The 23,842-nt window shown below is 32.4% G+C and overlaps 1 protein-coding gene across 2 annotated transcripts in view; it reads left to right on the plus strand.

The window, feature by feature from the left end:
• The first annotated feature begins 287 nt into the window (after positions 1-287).
• Positions 288-23,842, plus strand: part of LOC113514974 (uncharacterized) — a 212,564-nt gene continuing 189,009 nt past the window's right edge. The window contains exons 1-2 of one of the 2 annotated variants that reach the window (XR_008252977.1): positions 288-494; positions 5,747-14,038. Coding sequence is in view for 1 of the 2 variants with exons in the window: in XM_026899078.3 (XP_026754879.2) it covers positions 5,761-5,903 (143 nt within the window). In the remaining variant the exon portion in view is untranslated. The remainder of the gene's footprint in view (positions 495-5,746; positions 14,039-23,842) is intronic. The other variant, XM_026899078.3, reaches the window with a different exon arrangement.

A 23,842-nucleotide genomic window follows, 5' to 3' on the forward strand; every position in this document is an offset into this window, starting at 1 on the left:
TTTTTTTTCTATTAAGATTCTATTAATGCTATATAAAAATTGCCAAAATTATCATAGTTTGATTATTATATTCTTTAGTCTTAAATCGCCGAAACTTTTTTCGAATATAAATGACGACTGGTGCTAATTCTCAATCAATTTCAATTTTCAGTCTCCTTGATATCCTTGGAGATAGTTTTAAAGGCAGAAAACCGCTTAATCTCGGAGAACCGTGGATTATCCAAACAAAAAAATTTGAATAAGTTGAAATACAAGATCGTGTATGAATGTCTGTATACATTTCACAATGGCAACAATTAGCATATCCGCCATTTTTAAAACACCGCCATTTTAATTCTTCTCTTCCTTTGGTGACGCTGCCTTGCAGAAAGAAAATTAAATTGAATAGATTTTAAAATGTACTAACATTTGTATGTGATATACTGGTGAACTATTTGTGTCTAGAAATATCAATATTTGCCTATTTGAAACTGCAAAAGTTTGTGTATTTGTAGGTAAGTGTAAGACGGTGACTACGTGATTTGCTAAGTAAATGGCGTCACGAGGAACAAAACTATTCATAACATAGCCGCTTATTAAACTATTTAAAGTGAATTTCTAATATTTAATAGGCTTTATTTCTTTATGTTTTTAATATTTGCCATAAGTTGCACTTACAGTCGGCAATAAATCCTTCGAACTTAAATCCATTTGTTGTCATGTGGCATTTTGTGTAATTGTCTATTCTATAACAGCCGATTACATAGAAAAGCAATAAAAATAGGTAATAACCAATACGAAGCTCGGATTTAATTTACTTAAAGTGCTGATTATTATTTTGTTTAGTGAACAACCACCTTAGAGTAATTGGTCACTGAATAAAATTAAACAAAAAGTACTAGATGTACTTTTTGTTTAATACTAGATGTAGATGTACTAGTACTGGATTCGAAATAAGTGTTTTTTTTTTTATTATTTTGTTATTAAACATAATTTGAAGTAAAATTCAAAATTGGCGAGTTGTTTATATTCTTATTTATATATGTGAAAAGAGATAATATGCTATCTTTTCCAAAATGAATTAACCCACAATCGCAATGGTTCTTGCTAACACATGTTTTTTTACAAAGTTGTTCAATACAAGAGAATACAGATAAATTATTGAATGCTATATCAGTAAAAAATAAAACCATTTACTGATTTAGAAAATATAAATTTTGCTTCAAATTATCTAAAATTAAAATTTAATCAGCAAAGTCCAATTCAATCACAAGTCTTAATTCTAATATTTCATGATCAATTTTATTTAGCGACCTTAAACAAAATACAAGCTCTCTTTTCATTAAAATACAAGGTATGTTATGTAAAATTGTAACTGCCCTGATTCAAACAATTATAACATAATGTTATCAATATTTCTAGTTCATAGTATGTTTGAGTTTCATTTAAAAACAGAAATCTTCACATGATACTATTTATTTAAAAATTAGAATACTATACAAAAGGCAACAATCTGGAATTTCTCTGACTGCCCGATCTCGGATTACAATTGTGAGACCATCTTTTAATCTACTATTATATAGCTTATATTTCATTGTAAAAATGGATTCCTCAAATTAATCAATTTTACTGAAATTACATGAGGGTTTATCTGTCTATGTAGGTGATGTAATATCTTTTCTGAAGCAATGTTGATATTTTTTTGTGCAATTGTTGGTTGACTCTTATGACAAAATTATGATAAGACTATATAGTCTTGAGTAAATTAGTTACACACTCATTGTAGTTATTTGTTTATGTAACTGGGAATGGTAAACAAACTGAAGGCTCACCTGAACAGCACCATTTATGTCATTATCTTCATGCCCTTATCCCAATTATTTGGGGCTGGCATAATAAAGATTTTAGTCATATTGCTCAAGGTTTTTGCTGGTAATTTTAAGACTAACCGCCTACATGATGTCTATCCTTCTTGGGGGAAAAGCACTATGGACGTCAAAATTGGCAAAATGAAATAAAATTATTACTACTGAATATTACTTTTTAAGTTGAATGTCAATGGTGTATCATTCCCTGGATCACTGAAACCAAGGAACTGAATAATTATTTAAAAAATGTATGGTCATTTTTATATAACTGGACAATGGGGATTCAACGAACTTACTATATTAGCCATATGGCTAACATAATAAGTTAATAATAATAATAGATTCTTTCTGCTTCATTCTGATGTCTTCAAGTGAATATGATGTTCTCATACCAGTATACATATATTTTTTTATTACAACTTAGAATGGCAAACTAGATGACGGCCCACCTGATGGAAAGTGGTAACCGTCGTCTATAGACATGAGTGGTAACATAGCCATAACAGAGTATACTGTTTCGCCCATGATACCTCGCATGCATTGCCGTTCCTGAGGAATCGAGATGTTATTCCTCTGTACCCTGTAAATTCACACCTTATCCCACCCTTCAAACCGAAACACAGCCATGCAAACAACTGCTTCACGGTAGAAACACGAATGGAACAGAGGTACCCAAGCAATCGACTTTTGTACAAAGTCTCCCTCTGGTGAGTATATCACTGTACATTCAAATAAAATCTAAATAATTGAAGGGTGGGATATAATAGTATGTGAAAGTTAGTTTTTTTTTTTTTATTTCTTTGTTCCTTAGTGGCTCAAATAGTCTCCATGAAATATAATAATCATGTATTTAACCTCAACCAAAGGAAGAATTTACACAAAAGTCTTGCAAATTTTTGAAATTACAATGTACAAAGATATAACATCTTAGTCCTCAGGAATGGTAATGCACGAAGAGTATCATGGTTGACAGGATATACTCTTTTATGTCCTGTTCATATTTATAGGCAATGGTTACCACTTTCCATCAAGTAAGGCGTCAGCTTGTTTACCATTCTATGTTATATAAAAAATTGAAATACATCTAAGCTATTTTTTATTATAGTCACATAGTGGTTTTTAGATGAATGATAACCTCACCTATGCAACTGGTTTACACTGGTCAATTTACCTCTGAAACGTGAAAGATGAAGTTGAAGGTCACTTGGTCTATCGTAATGAATTCCATCAAAATAATATAATATGTTTTCTAGGGAACCAGGTTGTTGACCTGGGACCAGTAATATCCTTTACTAGCTATGTAACACTACATCACGTAATAATTGTGAGTTCAATTTCTATGCAATACAAACATTTAAATATTAGTTGAATTATTTTTTTATTTATCTATCTGTTTATAAACAATGTTTTTAATTGTGACTAACAGTTATTTAGAATCAAATATACATAGTTTTTTCTTTAATGGATAATAATGGGATGGTAACCCTGATGGTGGGATGGTATATGCTGGTGGAGCACCATTTAGGGATGAAAGGTGAGAATAAAAAGGTATATCAGTCCATTGTAATAAATTCATCTGGAATTCAGCACGACGGTTTCCATGGCATAGGGGGGCCACATTAAGGTCGAGCTATCAGGTATAATGGGTCTGGTAGTCCACATTACTAACAATATAACTTAAGATTCTCTGAAGAGAATCTGGCTTTGTCGTAGTATAAATAATATGGAATCAACACAAGGTTAAAACCTTTATCAATTGCAAAAATAATTATCAATATTGATACAGATTTGTCAAAGATATTATACAAAAAATTTGAATTATCCCCTTATTCATAAAAACGTCAAACTTCTCATAAATAAACCTATTAAACTGTTTTGTCTTTTCCATTTGCAGTATATTCTTAATAAAAAAAAAAGACAATACTTCAATAGCTAAAACAATTTTGTAGGTAGTTTTAGTTCTTATGAATAACAAGGTTAGTGAACATCCACTTTTTTTATAATTGGTAGAGAACTATAGCTTAGTGTCATATATGATAGCAAAGGTGGTACTTAATTCCTAAATTATACAGTGTGGTCAGGGTCAAATTAAAATTGTTATTTTACTATGAAGGCAGTGTTCATTTAGCGTTCAGCTATTGAGTTTGTATGTGAGATTCAAATTTTTGTGTAAGGGCTAAAATAGTTGTTGTTCTGTTATTATATCAGTACATAGGTAGTTTAACTATAATATATACAGATATTGCTATATATTAGTCACATTTAGACATAAGTGATAACTATGAGAATAAGACACACTACTTTACTACAATAGAAAGAAAACTTGAATAAAATTCATATCAGCATATGGTAATTGTAGGATTAAATCGCTCCACACATGAATAGGGATAGATAGAAGTTAATAAGATAATAATGGATTTGCTATAATAATAAAAATAATGATGGATTTGTATGAACGGTTACTGATAGATTCCATACTAAAGTGTGTACATAATTAAAGGTAGTGTTAGTACCTCCTGCCTGACAAAAAAAAACATTTTAAATCACATAATACATAAAAATATTACTGTTAATTTTTAAATTTGTAGTATCAAATGTTAAATATGAAAGGTTTTCTCAAAAAAAAAAAGTCACATGAAAATTATATGCATACCTAGTTCTAAATCTTTGATCTAACTTGTTTACTTAATCAATACATTGAACGCTCCTTCATGTCCTCCACTCCTTGAAATATATCCTATGTTAAAAATAAATGATAAGAAATCGAACTTTAAAACATTTTTAATAATTATTTATTTATATATATCTGTATTTGTAATAATTCTGTAGAGAGATCAATTCTGTACATGAAATATATTTCCAAAATAACTATCAGGGAGTGATAAGTGATCGATACTGATGCCAAAAATGCAATCGGTAACATTTTTGTCTGTGTGTATGTTCGTTATAGAAACAAAAACTACTAGACGGATTTAAACGAAACTTGGTACAATTATTCTTCATACTCCTGGGCAGGTTATAGTATACTTTTCATCACGCTACGATCAATAGGAACAGAACAGTGAAGGGAAAAAAACAAACATCAGCTTTTTAAAATGTGAATAACCCGTGCGAGCTCTAATTAAAATAAATAACAATGTTATTTTTTTACAATATAGTATAAATAAATAAACAAATTGTAAACTTTTCATCACGCTACGATTAATAGGAGCAGAGCAGTGAAAAAAAACAAACATCTGTAATGAAAAGCTCTAATAAAAAACTTTCTTGTCATTTTATTTAAAGAAAAATATTAGGACATGATAACATTGTTTACTAAATACACAAAATAGAAGATAACATCAGAAGATAAACTACTAGGAAATATTCTGCTAGGACAATAGCACTACTACAAAATTCTCTGTTTATTCTCTGTTCTGTGCTAAATATACCAATAATAGAATAGCAAATAATAATTCTTTACCCTTAGGCAAATGTATTGTTTAAGGTAATTAAGTGATAAAACAGCAATTAATTAATGACCCTTAATTCTTAGTTAATGACCACTAATTAATTGACTGTTCCAATCATAAATTTCATGGATCAGTTTTTCTTTTTTAATTGGTGATAATGGTGTGGTAAGCCCGTCTGCCCTATTAGTATTCACTGGCGGGACACCAGTGATAGATGACTGATGAGAATGAAAGCAGGTCAGCTAGCCCATCCTGACGAATTCAACTAGAATTAGCCACGATGGTTTCCAGGAGGAACCACGTGGAGGTCGACCTGACAGGGTATATTGCTAGTAATGGAGCTATTTGACCCCATTACTAATAATCCCTTTGCCCCCTCAGTGATCAGTTAGTAGTTGTGAAGTATTCAGTCACAGTGCAATAGAAGTCTTTCAACTTGTTTTATAGGTAACGGTGCAACAATGAGCGTCATCATTAGGCTACAAAACCTGCCCTGGTCCGCGAACGCCCTGGACATTCGAAATTTCTTTCGAGGACTTTCAATACCGGAAGGCGGTGTTCACATCGTAGGCGGAGAACTTGGAGACGCGTTCATTGCGTTCAGGTAGATATGTACTTCACAAATATTGAATCGAAGGCTGTGAATTTTCATTGGACTATTTCATTGAAAATATCTCAGTACTACAACCACTTGTTAATTTTAAGTAACTTTAAGGATGTATTTATTACATAATTTATTTTTATTTTAATAAATAAAATAATACATTTTACCCTATATATATCTGTCACGCCTGTCTCCCATTAAGGTAGGCAGAAACAGAAACAACCCTATACTATACTCTTATTTCCATTTGAAGAGTACAAAAGTAATTACACTTTATAAAAAAAAATAAAATAAAAAAAACTATCAATGGAATAGATATAATCTTATTTTAAATAAAAACTCTTTTATATCGTTTATAAAAAATTACGTGACTTGTGAGACATCAAATAACACTGCCATAAAAAAATATATTTTGTTTTAAATGATTTTGTTTTACAAAATTATGCTAGCCAATTCTTTTTTGTAAAACAAAATAGTATATGTTATTAATACTATTTTATGAGAAATATTTTTTTTATTTACAAAATGAGTATCTGAATAAGATACAAGTATGTAAGACGACACTAAAATTTATAGATAGATAATAAAAAATCAACTTATATAATTTACGTTCTTAATTTAAATTTTTAAATGTTTTAATGCAAATTAGTGGACATGCAAAAGAATAAAAGTAATACACAGTCAGCTAATTCATTCATTGCCATTCTAAGTTGTATAAAAAAAAAGCTAAAATAATTTACACACTTAATATTATTTAATAGTCAACACAAATTAGTGGATACTCACAAAAAGATAAGTAGTAATACAGATTTAACTAACATGGTATGCTAAATATAAATTAGTACAAATTGGTGAATAGACAGAACAAAATATAGATTCGACTAGTATAATTTACCTACGTAATATAAAATTTTGTGTGATTCGTTTACGATTATGTGTATGACTCTACTGGGAACGGCTTATCCGGAGACAGAGGACTATAAATACTCGTGTCTTAAACCGCGGCATATCGTAAGTCTAATGCGTAGGATTTATAAAAATAGAATAAGGCAGAGAGAAACAGTAAATACCGATGGATCGACGTGCAACAGATGTTTAATAGATGATAAAAGAACAGTAACCCCGCCTATGCAAATGGTATACTCTGGCAGGGCACCAGTAAGAGATGATAGGTGAGAACGAAAAGAGGTCAGTTAGCCCATCGCCATGAATACACTTGGAATTCAACACGGTTTCCAGGTGATACAACGGGGAGGTCGACCTGATAGGGGTATATTTTTGGTAATGGGAATGGCATTTCGCATTACTAACAATCCCTTCGCCCCGTGCAACAGTTTGTAAGCTGACCTCAAAGGCGAATTAAAATATTATTACCTATATAGTATAGATATCTCGAGATTCACGATTCATTTGGAGAGAAATGGCTCGTGAGATTTTATATCATTCAAATGGAGATCTTCACTGGGTTAGTATGCGAACACACACATTTTTTCAAATACCAGCTATTGCTTTAATCGAGTATGGGGTTACATGTGCAGATCATCATGATGCATTTGGTAAGTAAATTAGGTGTTTTTTCTAAAAGAATTTATTTTAGATATATCTACCAGTACTTTATACTTTTATATGTATCTGTAATTTTATATCATAAAATGTATTTGATATTGGATGTCAGACCCTAAATATATTTTGTTCAAGTATGTTAATATTATTTTTGTAAAAGCTTCCAATTCTGGTTATAATTTTAATCCAAAATTTGCTGTGATAATTTAGATTAATTTAGCTCAGGCTTCATTATAATTTTGTCAGGGTATTATCTAGTTTACCATCTCATTAAATATCTTTTCTAATGCAAAAACTTAAGTAAGGACATTGTCTAGGTTATAAAATTCAACAAATTTTTTTTACTAGTATCTTGTTAAATCATATAATCTGCCCATTTACCTATCTAAATATATTTAAAAACTTCTGTTGGTCTAACTTACGTTCTTAATATAAGTGTGTTTATACACTCAATGTAAGACTAAAAGATTCTATAATTTTAATTTACTATTACTATGCGTTTTTACCAATTCGAACAAAATTTGAAAATATGGTACAATATAATCTCGATTATTCGAATCAAATAAAACCAGAGGTACTCCGGATAATTGAAATCCGGATAAGCTATTTCAAAGCCAAATCAAACAATAAATAAATTTAATCATTTTTTTATTATGTAAAGGGTTTTACATATATCATTTAAACAATACGATATAAAAAAAAATACGAGCTATGAAGATAATGAATTACTTAATACTTATTTATCGAATTGATACATAATATTTCTAAATTGGTAATAAGAGGTGTGAAGAATAAGTCCGAATAATCGAATATACTATATGTTGTAGTTTTTTTATCGTATTTTTAAATTACAATTTATATTAAAGATAATTAGATTTAAGAAAAAAAATTATTCATGCACAATGCGAAAAAAAATTTCCAATGGTAAAAATTAGATATCAATAAATAAATAACTGAATGTTGTTGACCATTAAACGTTATAAGTATCTCTAAACATAAAACAAAATAATAAGCCTATTTTAGTTCACCACTGTAAGAATATTCTAAGAATTAATTTTAAATTCACCGCACATTTAATATTTGTAGACTATACCTGACTGCATCACGACATGATGTTTGGGAGAAACTAGCTAATCTTAATCTTTAGGACAATAAAAATTTACATGGCGATATCCAGTTTGCAATATTACAACCGAATTGCTTTCGCAAGCAAATAGTACCTTACTCTTACTATTACCTACCTTTGAATATAAAACAATATTTTTTGATATGTGAGACACCTATATTTAACGGAAATGACCAAATGACAATTTAGATTTAGTATCTTCAAGGAAAATGACAAAATATCCTGTAAATAAGGAGGTCGCTATCACAGAGATCAGAACGATGCTTGCTAGTGCAATTTTTAAGTTTCGTAAGCCGATGGAGACACACTGAATGGTTACGACAAATGAAAAGCATACTGTTTATCGGCATAATTTAATTCGACGTTATTCGTCGTCTGTTCTACATAATAAAGTCCTGAGACGTATGTTATTCATCGATGCCCTGCAACATATTTGAGATCTCTTCTCCATCTAGCCAGATTAGATCCCAACATGAGAATATTTCATTCCAATCGATTCGGTTCGTTTATATTGTTGCTCTTCTCGACTGAAAGAAACACTATCATGTAGATTTGTTATCTAAGCTTTTACCTCTATATTCAACTCTTGGAACTGATTCGAGAACATTCAAGTATTATCTAACGCAATTTTTGAAGATTTTTGATATGTGACATTTTTCTGTTACTGCTCTCCCGCTCCCTAAATGTTACATAACACCCAAATGGCCATTTTGACCTAAAAATTACGTAGAAAACGCGAGGGATAGCCCATAAAACAAACTAAATGGGTTGCCAATTTAAAAGATTTCAATTCCTTGGTTATTTATTTAAATAAAGAAAAGTTTTGTAATTAAAAATTACGTTACAAAATACTTGAATGTTCACTTCGTCTTTCTACTGCAAATATTGAATTGGATTCATCTGACTACCCCGACACTGGAGTGAAGACATATATTTAATTATTTTTTTTTTTTTATGTTTTCTCCATGGCTGTTATTTGAATAGTAAAGGTGGGTAATATAACTTCTAAGGTATGAAGCTATTGACAGTAATTTCACAAGAAAAAATTGATACCCTTATTTATATGACTGTCCACAAAAGAGGTGAAATGTTTTCAGGGTGTGTATGTTTGTGAATTTCTATATTCCACCATAATTTCTTTTTTTATGTACATTGGTGGTATCGTTAGAATCCTTACGTTATCATACGAGATACTGGTTATAATTTCTTTTTGATTTTTTTTGTCTATACAATGGATATGATCCTTTGATGATAAGCCTACAACGAACCTCAACGTTTACAACAATGAAGGCATCATTGCCAATTCTCGAAATATGAAGATCTTGTATTGCTATACTCTAATTGTATACAGACAAATTTCTTTTGAATCTATTTTCTTGCTATTATTGATAGTTTTAATTATTTAGCGGCTACAACTACGAACCAAAACATCATAGCTGTAATCACGAAATTTGACGATAGTTGGCGGATAACTTGTATTTACTTTTAGTATATTCCATATTGTTAACATTGGTGAAGTTACATAAGGTATAATTTATTACGTTTATATCGTATTTCATAGTAGGAAATGGCGTTATTTCGATAACAAAACTATTGTTCTCGCTTCGGAATTAGAATTATATTGTGCACTCGAGTATTACATGAAATTATTTTTTCCCATGAACGCTCAGGCTGAGGGATGAGAGTTGCCGAGGTTTCCCCTAGAGACTACAGTATGGGGTTCTTCAAAAAGGATTGTTCAAAGAAAATTTTAGAGTCTGCAACGCGCACGTGACACCCCTAATGTTGGAGGCGTCCATAGGCTATAGTGACCATTTACCATTAGACGGGCAGTATGTTTGTTTGCCACCTATCTGGTATAAAAAAAAATGAAATCTAGAAAATTATCTACTTATTTTTTAGTATGTGAAATTAAGATCTCGATATCTTACAGCAACTAGATAGCGTTCAAAGAGTTATATCGATCTCTTAAGAACTTTTGATGGTCAATAATTAAATATAAGGAACTTCGTAGGCAAATCCACATCTGCTTTGGATTTGAAGATTTTTGTCGTAATGACTACAAATGTGACTCCTATGTATAGATAAAGATAAAAATTTACACTTTGCAACTCACTTCATTCTAAATTTCATATATTCTATAAGCTTTGGTTACGACAAGAGAAGTGAAAGGTAAGCGTATTGTGAAAACTAAAGTGAGAAAGAACTAGAACAAGAACTATCAACTACCCCATAATTGGAAACGCCGCCATCTTAACGAAAAGTTGCTCGAAAAGATCTTACTTATTTACAGAATATCAAATTTTAATCACACTCGGAGCAGCTAGGCAACTCGAGTTTGTTTTTATAAAATGTATTTCATGGGCTATGTATTTGTTACCATTGTAGTAACCGTCATTGAATGTCGTATACGAAATAAAATTTACTGGTGAAAGCTAGATTCGCTTTTAGGAGTATGTACTATTTAAGAAACTAGATATTTAATTTTTCACACTTGTAAGTAGCAATCCAAAGTTACGAGAAATATACACATCATTTTATCTATGGGGATCGTTTTCAAATTATACAATATTTCAAACTATCAACTGAAGATCTTAAAGATTCTGAATCGAAAATTATTTATTTATATCGTTTTTCTACGCTTTAGTATGAAGTACTTACCATACTATATAATTATTTATTTTTAGGGTTCCATATTTCAAAATGAAAATACGGAATCCTTACGGCTTCCTTTCTTTTTATTCGCGTTTCTATCTATCCGTCTGTCAGATTTAATTTACTCCAAAACTTTTAGACCGATTGAGATGAAATTTGGTCACATATGTAAGTTGGGGACTCAAAGATGGATGTGTAACGTAAATAAATAAATTTTAAATATGGCGATCACTTTTGTTAGGTAAATTAGAACATTAAAAAAAAGATGCAAACTATATCGTGTCACATATGAAATGAATAATTTCTTGTGACAGTCTTAATTTTTGAATCTTAAACAGTTTTGAATTTATATAAGAGAAAATGGGCTAAAATTAACCATGTGTTCTTGCTTTTATTACATTGTAAAAATTTCCACTTATTTGTATTATTTTTCATAGAATAATATGTAATTTACTCTTATCTATTTAGGAATTATCTACTTTATAAATATGATAGAAGAAGGATTGCTTTAAAAATCCCTAGCAATAATTTAGATCTTAGATTATCGCTAGAGATCCTCAAAGCATTCTATAGACGGAATCTCCTAAATTCTATGTGATCCCATCTATAGATGATTACCCGTCTATTTTAAAAGAAATGCATGCAATATCTATTTGTACACTGACGCATCACAAATATTTTGTAGGAGTAAGTATGTACTATAGGTTTAAATAAGATTGAGTCTGTGTAACTACTTGTGATTAGCAACAAGTCAAAAGTGTAGATCATTAGGTTAATTTTGTATAATATTAGGTTCATTTCTACCAAAACCGATAAGCTTGTTAGGAGGGATATTCCTTAAGTAAGTATGTATGTACTTCATATTTACGTCGTTTTAGCTACTTGCTAATTTGTCTAGATATCCAGAAAAGAGCATATTCCTTTTTAAAAGGCCGGCAACACACCTGCAATGCCGCTGGTGTTGTGAGTGTTCATGAGCGGCGGTAGTCACTTGCCATCAGATGAGCCGCGTACTAATTTGTCCCTTGTGTAATAAAACAAAATTTTCCCAACAAGCATCTGCAATGTATGATGAAAAGAACTGATCTATAATTGCACATTTGAAGACTAATATCCACAGACTAGGCTATCCCTGTACTTAAGCCAACGCTATTTGGATACCAGCTCACCACGATATGCTGTTTCTGTTTGCATGCAAGTTGCATGTTATTTTCGAACAAGCAGCTTACGTGGACCTTAATGACGAAAGTGAGTGGCGATATGGTACTTTGATTGTAATACATACTCCAGTCAAGTGTACTATAACCTATATCTAAATATCAATGTAAGATTTGAAGATTCAGGTACAACACTAGACGATCGCGATCGACTCCTAGCAACGTTCCCTCATTATTTCTGTAATCTATCGTATTTCAAGGGTGGAAATTAGTCTCCGTTCAATTATCTAGTTTAATTTAAATTAAATATAAAAAATTATTGGAATCAGATATAAGGTCACTATAAATCAAGAACCAACATAAATCCCAAGCTGGAACAGGAGAGGTATTTGATAGTTCCATTTACGAACAGATTATCATTCAGTATAGAGTTCTGGTAGTTCTGGAACATAGATGGCGATTGTGCTCTTTGTCCACTCCGACGAATGTTGAGGGCACGGCACCATCACTACCTCCTGCATAAGAACTCAGACTGATAGAACACAGTGTACAAGCGTTCGTACAAAGAATTTGTGGTGCAAACTGCAAACATGAAATGTAGATATTTTTGGCTTCGGAAAATGGAAACGGATCCAGATCCGTTTCGCTCCGCAACCAGTTACGCAACTCCTCTTACATTAAATCATAAAGGCACTGAGATTAAGGGTCTTTGGATACTTCACAACACACATTACATGGCTGTGATGATCACGATTGTATCCGTGACCTGGATTGCAGAAATGTCATATCTAGGCTTGTGTTTGTTCCTTTTGTAACAGGTCGCTAGTTTTAAAAGTCAGTATTGACACATTTAAGTCTGATAAAGCTAAATATTAATGTTCATCCCGGATAACGTTCGAAGTAAGTCATATAAAATTTAACCACTGCGATTATCTAAGTATTCGGGCTAGTGCAACTCATTATTTGTCCGGCTGGCCAATTGAACCGAGTATGTGTGTTATACCGACGCTGTAATCATGGTTTTAGTCAACATGGTTGATGATCATTGATTTTATACCTTCATACTAGATGACTACAGCAAGCAGACCACGGTACCAGTGCTGTGCAGTAGCGCACATTTATAAAGTTTAAGCATCATTAATATGCGCTTTCGAAATAATCTACGTGACAAATTCTATCGACTTATCAAAAATCAGCATTCTAGAATATATACAAAATTCAAACAACATGATTGACAAGATGACTCCGGAAGGAAACCATTAAAAACTTATTCTTATTCATTAATATGCTTATTACAAAATTTGATAATTAGTTACAAAATTAAGGTCATTAGAGAGGTGGTATGTTTCACAAAACTTATGACATTAAATAACAATATTATTATTTAATACTTGAAATGTATTTTTAACATTAGTCACTCATATCACTTTCTAATATCTCTTATTATTTATAATTATTTTATTTTCTTTAATTTTATTTATATTCGTGATGGCCATCATCATTTTATTCGGAGTGAATACGTAATTTTGAATAGAATTTCATATAGATATAGATCATTTATTCACAATTTACAAAACTACAATTCCAGTTTCAATTAATCATGTCATTTCATTACAAATTTATGTACATACGAGGTTTGTGAAAACTTAAAAAAAAAATCAATTATTTTAAACTACCTGTGACTATAGGCTCCTTTTTTTTATATAAGCTTTTTTTATCTCATTTATGTCCCCCAAATGCGAAGTACAATGAACAGAGATGAGGGCCAAATGAGACAACGTAGGGGCATTGTCTTCCAACGCCCCTTCGCGCCAATCAATTTTATTAACAAATTATCAACTTACGTATGTCGAAAAAAAAATATTATATAATTTACTACTCTTTGCTTTGGGATTTTACTGTTCTGAGATCGGCAAAAATTTCACGCCCATTCTTGCCGAGTTACGAGAGAAACTTGATTAAACGCGCGCTGCTCTTCAAAATCCATGCCATATCAAGATAGTTTGGCCTTCAGACCAGAATACAACATAAGGAAAAGAACACTTTTATACAATTTGGACAGGTACTGAACTTAAAAAAATCTTTAAACTACCCTATATTTTTTTTTATATAAGATGCAATACAATGCAGATATGAGTTGAGACGTAACTTTTAGGAATCAATTTTATTAACAGATTATCAACTTACGTATGTAAATATTATATAATTTCTAGCATTTTTTACAATTTTTATTGTTTTAGCTAAAAACTATTTAATTGCAGTAGTTGTTATTTAGACATCTCAGGTACTTCTTTTTTTTTTTATTGTTTTTTTTTTATATATTTATTATGAAAAGGACATTCATAGGAAATGATACCTATGTATGTCTTATATGATGAGTCTTAAGAGGCGACAAAGATATCTCATTGGTCGAGGGATGTGCAACAGCGTTTCTCTTAAAACATCGCTAAAGCCTAACTGCAATTGCTAACCCGTCTGCCAAGCGTGGCAACTACTGCTTAAACTTCCCTAATGGAAAAGGCCATGTTCAGCAGTGGACAGTTAAGGATTGATATAATAAAATAATAAAACATATCTAAGTACAATTTTATTGTAGGTATATCAAGTCGTAGATCATTGATTACTTATTTATTTACAATATATAAATAGATAGATAATTTATATGCATTACTTACAGCACACAAATTATAACATATACAGATATACATAAAAAACGAGATAACATAAATAATTTAAAAAAAAATACATAAAGCCAAGTACAATTTTTCCTTTTGTACTTGGGCCGTAACAATATAAAATGGTCACAACTCAGTTTATTGCTTCGTCCTCAAAAGAACACTGATATTCTGTTGCAGCCATAGGAAATAGGGTAACAATAAAATAATACTACCAGATTATCTATACCAGTGATTCTCAACCACTGTGCCGCGGCACTTTTGTGTGCCGCCAAATTTTAAAAGTGCGCCGCCAAATTTTGCAAATATTAAAAAATTTTGTCATAAACTATTTATGCAGTGTGTTGTAGTAAGTAAATAATTTTTATCATTTTCTTTGTGTGCCGCCAAATTTTGAAATCGTTAAATATGTGCCGCAACGAAAAAAAGGTTGAGAATTACTGATCTGTACACTAAACAGACAGATATGACAGTATATCTAGCAGACAAATGGAACATAGAGGTAACTTGTTGGAATATTCTTATTACACATATAAAGTACAAAAGACGGGCCAATCGCTAAAGCAAACTCCTCCAGACAACTTTTGGGGAGAGGAGAAAAGAAAAAGGTGGTAGATATTTGGCGCAATTATATCTAACGCTCGTTTTAAAAATACATACAAATATATGAATAATCATACCATACATACAACTGAGCATTCATAATAGTATATATTACATAAATAAATATATAAAATACATAACATGCATTTAGATATATACGTATTGTAACATTATATGAATATATATATTAATCAGATATACAATTGTTTATTAATTATTTATTTCACTTTAATCTTGACTATCCATTAACGTCCCGTTGTTGGACATGGGTCCCATTCCATATAAGAATATTATTACCAGGGCCGTGCCTGACGGGCGTTCATTGCGTGCACCGCACGCAGGCGGCCGAAATTAAGAGGCGGCCAAATCGTTACAAGTTGTTTACTGGGCAAAAATACAATCGGTTTGTTTTCATTAAGATACGAAGTAAAAACAGTTTCTCTAATCTAATCTATCTAATAAACATTAAAAATAAAGTAGTTTTTTTTAATATTATTAGGCGCATATACAGGCACGGCCCTGATTATTACGCACTACCAGACGTGACGCTGGCCAGGCATTTTAATGATAATAATAGAATGGATACCTCGCCTATGTTATCGATATATGCTGTACCAGTGAATAAAATGGTGATGATGATGTCAGTTCAGTTGGCCCATCATGATGAAATCACCGTGAATGATGATTTCTAGAGAGGACCGCGTGGAGGTCAACCTGATGTAGAATATTGCTAGAACAGGCAATATTCTCCAATGAGGCCGTTAGACGATGATAGGTGATGATGAAGTTAGGTCAATTATCCCATTTTGACAAATTCGCCAAGAATGGACCTTGATAGTTTCCAGAGGGGACCGCGTGGAGTTAACAATATACTCCAGAAACGGAAGTTTTTTTTGCTACATCGAAGAAAGCATCGTGGAAACTAGTTGCGATTTCACTTTGTTCACATGATGCCTTTCATAAGTTACCTCCCAATCTATAGAAAACTACAACTAAACTGCTGAAAGTCCAAAACGAATTCTAAGTATTCGCCAAGATGCTGAACACCATTACGGACTTGTCATTTTTCACAGCGAACTATTCGTCTATATTTCGTTCCAAGTTCCCTTCTAATTTTTAAGATTGTCAGGATATTATTCGTCGGGCTTTTTAATCCTTCTGGCTAAGCTGGTTCTTATTTGTAGAGACTTAGGAGGTTATGTTTATATTCTATTATTGCCGTGTGGTCCTGGCATAGAATCGGCTACCTTCCTTTCCTGCGGGTGTCGTAAGAGATGACTAAAGGAGGGCGAAGGATGGGCAGCAGCAATCTTCTTAAAACATCTCTAAAGCCTAACTGCGGTTGCCAAGCATAACAGCTACTGGAAAAATCTCCCAAGAGGGTAAGCTTATGTTCAGCAGTGGACAGTTAAAGGCTTATATGATCCCATTATTATTATCATAGCAGCCGTTTTTTTTATGGGTGAAAATGGTATGGTAACCCCGCCTACGCTAACGGGATACGCTGGCGGAGCACCAGTAAAGGGTGATCGATGAGAATGAAAACAGGCCAATTAGCCCATCATGATGAATTCATCAGGAATTAACTATGATTGTTTCCAGGGGGAACCGCTAGGAAGAGGTCGACTTGGTTGGGTATATTGCTAGCAATGGGATTCTCAGTCTCCATTACTAACAATTTCTTTCCCTCCCATATCAGCCGTTAACTATCTATTGCTGGACATAGGTCTCCCCATAAGGGAACTTTACCAATAGTTACCACGCTTGGCCTGGTAAAATATGCTGGGACAAAGGTACTATTTCAAGCAATCGATGCTTACGTGCGTAGGGCACTACCCGCTCGTCACGTACTCGCTGTGATTGAAATAAATCGATTTACCGATCGCCCAAGGTCTGGCGTCAAGGCGTGATTACCACGACCTACGATTTAAACCGACTTCAAAAAAGAAGGAGAATATATGTTCGATTATATATATTTTTTATGGGCATACATACCGATTTCTTGGATTGTGGACGTATTTTAAAAAATATTTTTGTATTCAATGCTCATAAAGTGGTCCCATTGTCACCAAGTTAGGATCTGATGATGGGATCTTAGAGAAATCGAGAGCAACTCTCAAATTTTATAGGCACATATATGTATGATGTTTCCAATTTTTTCAAACCTTATTCAGATATTTGTATCTAGTAGTCATCATCTCATGTTGAATTGATGATGGAAGATTCAACTCTTCAATGGTTAGGAGTTAAGCATAATTCTTTAAATACTATAAGCATATAAAATCTGTTGTTATAACCCTTTAAGTTATTCTGATGAGCTGATGATGGAACTAACGGTTTAACGTTTAGGAATTAGGGGATAATTCCTTGAATATTATAAGGACGTATGGGCTGTTTCCTAGGCTCTTTCAAATTATTTGAGTGATTGCTCCTGGAAATCATAATTTTAGGCGGCTGACATGATGATGGAAGCCACAAAACTATCAACTATCAAAATACGATTTGATGATATCCTATTGGTGAGTGGGTTATCCTATGAATGAGAGTTAAAAGTTGTTAGTTACGAGAAGTATTATTATCAAAAAAAAAACTAAAATTCATACAAAAAAATCTGCTGCTTAATAACAGTTTATTTATATTATGTGAGGTAGTTAGTCACTGCTTATTATTTACACTAAAAGTAGAAAAATAAACTTTTAAATAAAAGGTTAAACCGATTTAAAAAAAAATGTAATAAAAAACGAAAATTAACTGATATTAGGCTTCATTGAAAGGACAAAATCTGAAATCGGTGTCAAGTCTAATAAAAACTAGAACAGCAATTATAATATATACCTACAGCTTAAATTAACAAAGAAGCCTTTTTCTAATGAAGTACTTAAATATTTTTAAGGATTAAAAACCAACCCTTAAACTATAAATAAACTACAAAAAACTCGAATTGTACAAGACTATCGAAAACAATATAACGCATCAATTGGCACCGACTTCAAACCCATTTTGTCCATTAAATTAAGTCTAATATCAGTTTATTTTTCGCCATTTGATTTTTATTTAATCCGTTTTGAAGTAGTTTTTTTTTTTAAGTATGTTTATTTTTTGTACTGTAATAAAATTATAATAGTTTTTAAAGTACATACTATAATAAAAAATAAAATAATCTTTAAATACGACAAACTATGTGGATATATTTTTTAAATAGGTATACCTATCTACACTTATGTGTATACAATTGATATCTAGTCCCTGTACTAGAGTATTTGGTATTTTTTAAATCACTCATATATACGTAATCATCGATATTTTATATAGAACACCCCCGGTATTCTATGTAAATATTCATTAAAATTTCTTACAAACCCAGTTTTACTAGATATTAGAGCATTTTGCCACTTTCTTCTATTATATATTGAAAGCAAAAGAAACGGTTTAAACACTTCAATAAATAAAGTAGGTTTTTTGAGAGATTTTTATGAATAAGGAGGTATGATTTAAATCGATTGATAAAATTTATTGCAAACAGAATAATAAAAATTGGTATAGAATTATAGAATATATCCTGTAATATTACAAAAGCCAATAATTAAGATTCTCTTTTTTTATCAATATGATTATAGTTTTTGACTGACGTAACCTGACTGTTCATCAAATAGGCTACATTTGGATTATGATAAAAAATATTTCTGTACTTTCTGTTGTAACAAACACAGTTACAACAGAAATATTATATATATATAAGCAAAAGGAGGTGTCACTGGGTGTCATGTTGTATAGGGAGGTCAAAGATATGGCCTGGGATAGAGCTGGCTGGAAGAAAACGCATGAATTAGTTGCATCGACAAGAGTTAACTCTTAAATGAAAAGGATTTGGCTCAGCTGATCCTATGATTGTCCCAATGCAATGTGTACAGCTGCTCAACGCTGGTTTTCAGCCAGTCCTTCTCTTAACAAAATAAAAAAAAAAAACAAACAGGTACAACTACTATTGCATAATACAAGAATGTGCTCTTTATTTATCTCTCTTGTGGCAACCCTTATCTCTCTTGTATAAAACATTCATCAACACATTAAAAGAGCTTTCCTTTTGGATATTCTGTGCTGGCAGGCTATCAACGAGAACGAAGTTAGTTGGCCCATCGTGACCCCGTCTCAGTTCAAATTGCGTTTAATAAATCATATTCTATACTAGTTGTTATATAAATTTAACTGGTTATATTCAGTCGTGTCTAATAATATGTAACTTTAGGGCAATACTACAGATAATACCAAGATTTTTAACCGATTTCCTTCGACGTTGATTAGGGGATACTTCGTTATGTTCCTAAGCACCTACGTAGTGGAACATCATAGTATAAGGACTACGAAAAAGTATTATTACGAGGAATTATGTTACAGAGGATCATAAGAAGACCGGTATATGTATTCCAAAATATTGTTACAACATTGTTGAAACTTGACACACAATTCTTTAGGACTTACATACACCATGATACTCAGTAATTATTTCATTTATGCAGTTACAGATTTATATTACAAGATATAAAGAAACGTCCTTGCATTAGAAATTGTGATAAACCGGAATTATATGCTTACGGTAGTGGTAAAGTTCAGTGTCTAATTCAATACATTGTTTCTTTATTGGTGTTGTTTCTTAATAAGCGAAAATGGAATGGTACTCAGCCTGCACTATCGGTATTCGTTATAGAGACTACAGTATGAGACTCTTCAAAAAAGGTATATTAAGTTTCCTTCAAGGTCGTCAACGCGCACGTGACACCCCTAGTGTTGCAGGCGTCCATAGGCTACAGTGCCCGTTTACCATCAGACAAGCTGTAATGCTTGTTTGCCACCTTCGTAGTATAAAAAAAATTGCTGGAGGTGCACCAGCCAGAGATTATATATGCCAGAATGAAAGTGGGTCAGTTAGCCCATCGTGATGAATTCCACAAAAAGTAACCACAATAGTTTTCAGAGAGGACCACATTGATGTCGACCTAATAGGGTATATTGCTAGCAATAGGACTGTTAATATTGCTACATCAAAATGACAGCTAGTTTTATATAGTCGTTGCTTGTCACCATAGGTGTATTGAAGATCCCACTCCTGAAACGGGAGCAGAGCACCCCTCTTTAAAAAATCGCTTATTTACTCTTATTTATAAAAACGTAAAATCTCTTGTAAACCTATTTTACCTATTGAAGTTTTTTTGCCCTTTTTCACACTAATTTCTCAATTTGACAGACATTGGAATCGATTCTGGGGCTCTGTTTATCTAAAATTAAAATTAGTATTAGTCTTATCTTTACTCCAAGGACCAATATTGACTAAATTTCTAATAGATTTAACTCACAATTATTATAAATTTATAATCTATAAAATAGTTTTATTATATCAGCCTTTTTTTTTATGCTTTGCGGAATAATATTTAAGGCACCCCGTCCTCGCTTTTGGATACGGGTGACGGAATGCCTATACAAGAGGGTACATGGTGGGCGCAGTTTAGATGCAATATTTGAGGAGCATTAGGAAGGTACTACGGCCGGTTACTGCAACAAATGAGTATGTGATCTGCCCCCGAACTGGCGACCTTTGCTGTCTATTGGGATAGACAGCAGAGGTTGCGTCTAAACTGCTCCCACCATGTGCCCTCTTGTATAGGCATTCCGTCACCCGTATCCAAAAGCGAGGACGGGATTCCTTAAATACCCTACCGCAAACCATAAAAAAGGCTGATATCAGCCGTTAATTAGCCTGCTGAACATAGGCCTTTGCAGGCAAATTAGCAATCGTAGTCTTTTTTCTTTTTTTTTTTATTGGATGAAAATGAAATGATAACCCCGCCTGCGCTAACGGGATACTCTGGTGGGGCACTAGTGAAGTGTGATCGATGAGGATGAAAACAGGCCAGTTAGCCTATCATGATGAATTCATCAGGAACTAATCATGATAGTTGCCAGGGGGAACTGCGAGGAGGTCGCATAGCTAACAATATACCCAATATTGTTAACTATGGGATTTTAGTCTCCATTACTAATAATCCCTTTCCCCATGGCAATCGTAGTTAGGTTTTGTTGATGTGTTAAGAAGGACGCTGCTGCCTATCTCTTTACCATTAAGTTCTCTTAGTCGCCTCTTACGACATAGAAAAGGAAGGGCTGACCTATTCTACGCCGGAACCAGGCGGTAAAACCATAAAACAGTAGTATCGTGAAATTATTACATTAAAGTAGGTTAAGTGATAAGTTTAAAGAAATGACGCATCAGAATCGGCCCCAGGGACAAAATACTCTAATAATTAAAACAGATTCGTAGAACGTTTTAATTTTATTCAATATGAGGTTTTGACATGTCTATCCATAACCGAAAGCTCCACTTATATTCCTGGGGATATCCTATTCCCTTCAATACACCTATAGTGACCTACAACGACTATTTTTTAAAACTAATTGTTATTTTAATAGAGCAGTATAATTCAACTATGGGGACAAATAAACTGAAGAAGTCTAGTTCTCTAACCTATTTCGAAGTTTAAAAATTGCGTACTATCTTTAAAAATTTTAAACTATAGATACTGAATTATAGACATTGAGCTAAAAATCTGCTTTATAATAGATATATAATATTAATTCCTCTATTTTTCATGTATATATGGAGGTATATCAGCTATCACCTGTATAAGACTTGGTATAACCCTCTTATGTATCAATAAATAAATCGGTAAAATCTCAATTATCGGAATCAAATAAAACCAGGGTATTCCGTTTAATCGAAAGTCCGGATAATCGATTTTAAAGTCGAGTCAAATAATAATAATTTTTTTTTTTATTATGTAAGGGGTTTTACGTCATTTAGACGTAATTAGAGCCGTGAATTATCCGGACTAAATAAGTCCGGATATTCGAATATTCGGATAATCGACATTCTACTATACATTTATAAGCAATAATGTCTAAAATGTATTTGCAAAGCATAAATATACTGGCCAACGACGGGCCGAATGTTTCTTTGCCATCTTGTTTATAAAGAAATCCATAAATTCATTTCTATATCAAATATCTCGTAGATACATTTTGAAATAGCTCTAGGTTCGTGATTCACTAATGAACACAAAGGTTGACTCGTAGAAAATGGTACAAGTATTAGGTCCGCCTTTGGAACCATATTTTTTTTAGATCAGTAAAGTTATTTAAATAAAAATAAAATAAGTAAGTATATTTACTTACTCTGATAGGCACATTTTTTTATGAATGGTACTTGAATGCGGTAACCTCGTCTGCGCTATCGGTATACTCTGGCGAAGAATCAGTTAGGATGATGACCCATCGTGACGAATTCCACAAGAATTAACCGCAACAATTTCCAGAGGAAATCGCGTGGAGGTCGACCTAATAGATTTTGCTAGCAATGGGACTATTAAAACCCTATCACTAACAATCCTTTCCCCCCCGACAGGTGTTTCAAAAGGTATTTCTATGGGTGATAATGGAATAGGAGTAATCACCAATAGAGGATGAAGTGAGTACAGTTTGCCCATTGTAGTAAATTCGTTATTAATAAACCACGATGCTTTCTAGGAGTGACCGCTTGGAGGTCGATCTGACAAGATATATTGCTAGCAAAGATTAGAATCCCCATTACTAACAATCCCTTTAAATGGGAATATTATTTCTTTTATATACATAATAATACGTAATGAAAAAATTGCTCCTGCTGGAATAAAATCATCCAGAAGATAATTTATATATGTATACAAATACCTACTCTTCTACTTCGGTATACTTAAAGGCCATAGATGGACCAAATGCAGGTAAGTACTCCTTCAATTTAGCAGAGATGACTGCTAAAAGTATAGGATTACACGTTGTCTCCCCTGGTAACACTATCGTTTATTCCTGGTGAATTTGTTACAATAAGCAGTCTTCATCCTTATCTATCATTAACTGAAACTGCTAGCGCATACAGAGACCGCAGACAGGATTACCATTCCATTTATTGGACTCTTCAGTAATAATTCAAAACACTTTGTCATTTTTCGTTTTCTGATACCGTACCACGAGGGTAAGCCAACAACTAGATTTTCAACCGACTTAAAAAAAAAAGATTCTCAATTCGACTTTTTTTTATTACCTTTAGACTCCGTCAGTTATAAACCGATTTGG

This window comes from Galleria mellonella, unplaced genomic scaffold (genome assembly GCF_026898425.1).
Source record: "Galleria mellonella isolate WM207_F2 unplaced genomic scaffold, CSIRO_AGI_GalMel_v1 utg312, whole genome shotgun sequence".
Classification (NCBI taxonomy): domain Eukaryota; kingdom Metazoa; phylum Arthropoda; class Insecta; order Lepidoptera; family Pyralidae; genus Galleria; species Galleria mellonella.